Here is a 5547-nt window from a genome sequence, read left to right on the forward strand (position 1 = left end):
TGTGAAGACACGTTTCACTTTCGTGTTCTATACCGATCCTTATAAGAGGAATCACCACATTTTATAAATCATTATTAGTCGTGAAGGCACGCTGAAGAATCGCAAGGCTCACAGTTCTGTGCGGTGAAACCTGGTGCAAACAAGAGGGTCCAACATTCTGCGGGATATTTAACGGCTGATTAACAATTATCGCCATTACCCCTCTTCTTCCCCATTGATAACTGGCATTCCTAAAGTGCCCATATGAATGTGTCAATGCGTGTGACGGCGCCTCGTGCATAACTCTCACACCTGTTGCTCTTCGCGATCTAGCGCTTTCAGGAATTGATACGCTGATTTACTGTAGTAAAGCATAAATAGCGATAAGCTTAGCGTGTGCGCGAAATCAAACAGTGCTGCGCTCACGCCGATTCTCACAGTTTGTGCGAGCTGAGGCATCTCAGAGTCCATGCTTAGCACTGGCGGATGCGTACCAATCGGTACATGTTTGTAGCCGCCGGGAAGCCGGGAAGTCGCCCTTGTGCCACCTGGGACCGGTAGTCGTTGTGGGCCTTAAGCACTTCGGCCTTCTCAGCCGCGCTGAGTCCCGTCGAGACGAAGAGGCAGTTTGGGTTGGGAGGCTTGCATGCCGTGTGCACCAAGCCACCCGGTAGGTTCTGGTACTCAAAACAGGCATGTGGAGGGCAGGGCATCGCCGAGAACCGCAGCGGAAAACAGAGACAGGAACAGCAATAAAGCTCCGGCAGCATTTCTCATCGCCGTGGGGTTGCTCTTTTCCGTACATCAGCGCACATTCAGTATGGATCTATGGAGAGAGGCATGAGGAAGGCTTTGTATAGCCTTCTTTTGTTACAGAATAAACATTGACCTGAGGAACGTTATGTGCATATAGACACACAATTAATGAAATGGACAAACATTGTCAACTAAACACTAAAATATCTAACTCGAAAGTAATGTGAAAAATTGGTTACAGAAAAGGCAGATTAGCAATCCTGCACGGAAGAAATTTGTTGATGTTTTTCGCGCAGGACAAATTTTTCAAGTTTCATCTCGATGCGAACCTATTGTGGTGGTCATATTTTGTTCATTCATTTTTTTCCGTATTTGTAAGTAATGTTACAAGGCTTCATATTTCAACACTAGGCGTAGCATGTGTATAGCGACTGAAACTGTCCAGCATGTAACTAACGCATGCACAAACCAATCGTTTTACATAATATGGCAAGCATGGCTACACTGCAGTTAAACCGTTAAAACATTTTAATGTGCTTCAGAAATAAAGAATGCTGCCGCCTATAGCTCACTGGAAAGCAGAACATAAAAAAGACGGTGCTATAGAGCAAAGCCTGCTCCCCTAGATAAGTGACTTTGCACCGTTTTGCTTCTTTCAAGAAATACAATGTTCGGTGGCCCCAGTTACGTGGATGTTACATCCGGCCATAACAAGTCTTCAATAATGACTTGGTCATTTCATTTATAGCTTCTCTTGGTTTTTTCAAAGGCGATACATAAAACGATATCCTCGAGCTACTCACACAATACTCTCTAAGACGAAAATGTAAGGCTCTGCTACGCTATTGGAGCTCATCACTGGACACCCTTAAGCGAGGTCCGCTGACGCTTTCTTGGAACTCCGCCAAAGCAGTTGAATATTCGCCTCACGGCTTATACGCATGACTGCTTATAAAGCAGACTATAAATGTGCAAAGTTGCACATACCTGAGCAGGGAACACTGGCATAAGCCGGAAGACTTCACATAATCAGCCACGAATTCTTCGCTGACGAGGGATATCTATAGCCAAGGAGAGCCAGGCGTCCTAGCCACAGTCATAACAGCCCTGAACGGAAGCGAAGCTTCGCGTAAAGGCTTGCGAAAGTATGCAGCCAAGCCCCGGGAGGAGAGCTCGGGTTGCCGGAAACGCGGGAAGTGAGGGGGCGTCGACCATGGGGCCCGGTACAAGGGCGCGGTTCTCCGCCGGCGACGGTTGCGGCTTCCTTCACCGGAAGCATTGCGCTGGCGTACGTCTATCCTCGTAGACGAAACACAGTGCTACCAGCGAAAGAGCGACATAAACAAAAGTATCGTCGATGTTGACACGAGCTTCGACAACGCCGTCACTCGCGGACCAAACGCAGCTTACTCGCAGCTTAGCACAGCTTGAGTGGCGTAGTAGACGACATAATATTTATTTGTTTAGTTTACTCGAGCACTGCTAGCCAGGCAGCACACATCGCGCATGAGGGGGCAGACATTATTAGCATTACCGAAACGTTATAGAAAACATGCGGCAAACCAGATCTGCATTATGAGGCAGGCGGCTCCACATTAATTTTGACAACCTGGGTTTCTTTAACGTGCGCCCAATGCGTGGTACACGGGCTTTTTTGCATTTCGACCACATTGAAAATCAGGCTGCTGCGGGTATAGGGAAACTGAGCTAACACATAATGGTGCTACGTTGTTTATAATCATGTGCACCCATTGTCGAAATCAATAAACCAATAAAGAACAATTGATTTTCGCAATACATTTAATGTGTTTAGAGATTACTGGATGGTTAAATTTTCTTCAATTTTGTCTTGCAGATTATTAGAGTCATGGTAAAAAGTAACTTCAAAAGTAAAGTATAAAGTAACTTTAGGTTGACGGAAGCGATGTAGGAATTGTTTACAACATTTTATTATGGCATGAGCGCATAAGTCGTATAAGACGGTAAAATGTTCGTAATAATGACAAGTTTTAATAAATCCAGCTTTGTAACACTAAATGAAATAAACACGTTTGCAGCTCTTCCATACAATTGTTTGTTTCCAATTTTTTTGTTGTTGTTGTTGTTCAACGCTCTTTGCAAAAACAGTGATGGTGATGTATGCTAGCCGTAGCAATTGTAGTCCAATGAAGCAGAGTTTATTAGGAATAAAAACAACTAATATTGCTCATCACGGCAAAGGCATCCTACACAACCACGGCGTATTCCAACCAAGGTCTGATAAATGTTTAACACGCAAGGACGTTAATGTCTGAGATGCTTTTTCAAGCATCTTTCACGAGTAACCAAGATTTCTGAACCCTCTTTATGTACTTTGCACGTTCTTTGAATTTCAGTGCAAGGATTAGTTCCTGTTTGCGTTTTCTAATAACTGTTAGTTGAGTAGATACCAATGTAATGAAGAAAAAGATAACTAACACTAAAAAATTAATGCAAAACACATCTCCAAATGACTGTCGACGGTAATGCGAATAGCCTTTGAGCAAGATGATGACAGACCCTATTCCTGAAGTCTTGTTTATTTAACACGTGTAGTTGTAATTGTTAGAGTTTTGTTGCCTCCACTATATATTATTTTATTATATATTTATTAAAGCACCAACGAGGCCCGAAGGCATTACAGAAAGGAGTGGTATACATGAACGTCAGAGGCGTACACCCTTGAGCAAATGTATACGGGCTAGGGTTTGCACGATAAAGCCGATATTTTCCTCTGCCTCTGAATGCAACTTGGAATTGAGGACTGCAGTCCAAACTTGGCGTTGTGAACTTTTCAGTGTACTCGTCAATTCCAGTTTATGCTTGTTAATTACCAAGAAATTCGTTTTTTTTCGGTGACCCTGTGGCCAGTATACTTTTGCTCACGGGTGTACATGTGCAGCAATAATAATTTAACACAATGTGTTGTATACGGCTGTTTTGAAACTTGCATTGTTCGGAATAGTGGCGATAGAAGCAATCAGGCAGTACCAATCTGTGCATGTTCTTGGAATAAAAATATCCTGGCACAAATTTGCACATCCCTTCAACCACTCATTCTTCCATGCTACTGGGGCCTTTCTTTCGTCATGCAGCGCCTACTCTATTATCGGAAATGCGAGCAACCATATCTATTTCGAATGTACCAATTTAACGAGACCACCGTTCTCGTGTACCTTAAGGTCATCTTAAAATACATTTCAATGCACGAATCACCTAGCATCACTGTGCAAGCGGCCCTTCAGTGAATAGGACATAATCAGAATTATATACATATGTTTATGAAGAGAAAAAAAATAGACAACCTTCAGGCGCTGAGTATCCAGCTCGAATACCACCTACAAACCCTTGTACCGTCATACCATACGCACCTCACTGCGTCAATCATAATGCACGAAATTTCACGTTGCAACAAACTAAAGAATTCTCAGTAGCCTTTTCGAATGCTTATCTACTTTGGTGGCTCAGCTCTAGATTCACGTCCCACTGCCAAAACTAACGTCAACATCTTGAAGAACTTCGCTCGGACAACGAAGACATTTCGCACAATTCAAAATGCCAACAGCCACGTGATTATAGCTCCGGTGCGCATGTGCGCCTATGTGTGCAGTTATGACCCCGTGTGAGAGTGCGTGCCAGCCTGTCTGCGAAAGGGCTTCATGAGCGCGCATGACAATCGCCCCGTGCTACGGCTACGTTTACGTCCCAGTACCCCGGGCCAAAGTGTTCCGGAGTAACCAACCTTGATATAAAGAGTCAGGCCTCACCGGAGAGACAGCGTTCACCTTTCATAAGCAGCTTGTTGATCGGACCGTACCTTATGTAATGAATAAATGTCTTGTGTTTCGTCCTACGCTGCCTCGTCTCTGCCTGTGCCCTATACGCTTGTCGACCTGGTCAAGCTCTGAGTCGTTGGGCCAAGATACCCCTGTGACTAACGAGTCGCATTCAAGGCTAGAAGTATGAAAGTAGCGATATAAATATATGTCACATTCATAAACATTGTGTGGTGATACATGAAAGTGGGGTGCCTACATAAACATGAATGATTATTGCGTTTAGCTCTAGATAGAGGTGTACAATGCAACGAAAGCGACAACCTACCAGAGCCCCAAATAATATCTTGCAGTGTTCCATAGAATGAGCTCATACGTATACAGGAAAGCATACTTACGGCTTGCAATATATATATATATATATATATATATATATATATATATGGCACTGCTGCGTAGCGGAAAAATACATCAGATGCAGTTTCCTTTTCCTGAATGATTCCTCTGCGAACGCGCCACACTTTCTTGAGTATACTGTAAACGGTGGGCCAAACGAGCGTGCCGCTGTCATACGCCGTGTACAGTGAGCGGTCCAAGACAGTAAGCCGATATGGTAATCACAATTCTAAATGCGTAAAAAGGACTTCAAGGAAACCTACCATAAGCGTTGTCGCACAAATTAGTCTGTAGATGTTTTGATATCGGGAATAGGTCGAGAGTCATCCTATAAGCCACTTTCTAAATACAGAAGCTGGCTCAAAGAAAAAGAACAGCTGAAACGAAAACAAAGTCTGAGTCACGCCAGCGAAGCTTTTCAGAAAAATACCGAACTAAGCTGCCACGCTCGATCATTCCTGACGATTTGTTTTCTTTCATGGCTATCGTCTTTCGCAGCAGCGGGCAGTGCGCGCTTTCTGCGCGCGTACGAAAAAGAAACACTTAGGGGCCAACCCAGCTGTTCGCGGCTGTTTTCGCGCTGTGTACATGTTCTGTTCACTGTTTTCGTGCTGTTTACGGT

The 5547-nt window shown here is 44.0% G+C and overlaps 1 protein-coding gene across 7 annotated transcripts in view; it reads right to left on the reverse strand.

The window, feature by feature from the left end:
• Positions 1-5317, reverse strand: part of LOC119450760 (scoloptoxin SSD43) — a 90589-nt gene extending 85272 nt beyond the window's left edge. For 4 of the 7 annotated variants that reach the window (XM_049666196.1, XM_049666195.1, XM_049666194.1 and 1 more), the window contains exon 1: positions 5189-5317. Coding sequence is in view for 2 of the 7 variants with exons in the window: in XM_049666193.1 (XP_049522150.1) it covers positions 474-692 (219 nt within the window). In the remaining 5 variants the exon portion in view is untranslated. Of the gene's footprint in view, positions 1-417; positions 708-1722; positions 1864-5188 lie in introns of those variants that run through there. The other 3 variants (XM_049666191.1, XM_049666193.1, XM_049666198.1) reach the window with 3 other exon arrangements.
• Positions 5318-5547: the final 230 nt, after the last annotated feature.

The sequence above is a fragment of the Dermacentor silvarum genome, chromosome 4 (assembly GCF_013339745.2).
Source record: "Dermacentor silvarum isolate Dsil-2018 chromosome 4, BIME_Dsil_1.4, whole genome shotgun sequence".
Classification (NCBI taxonomy): Eukaryota; Metazoa; Arthropoda; class Arachnida; order Ixodida; family Ixodidae; genus Dermacentor; species Dermacentor silvarum.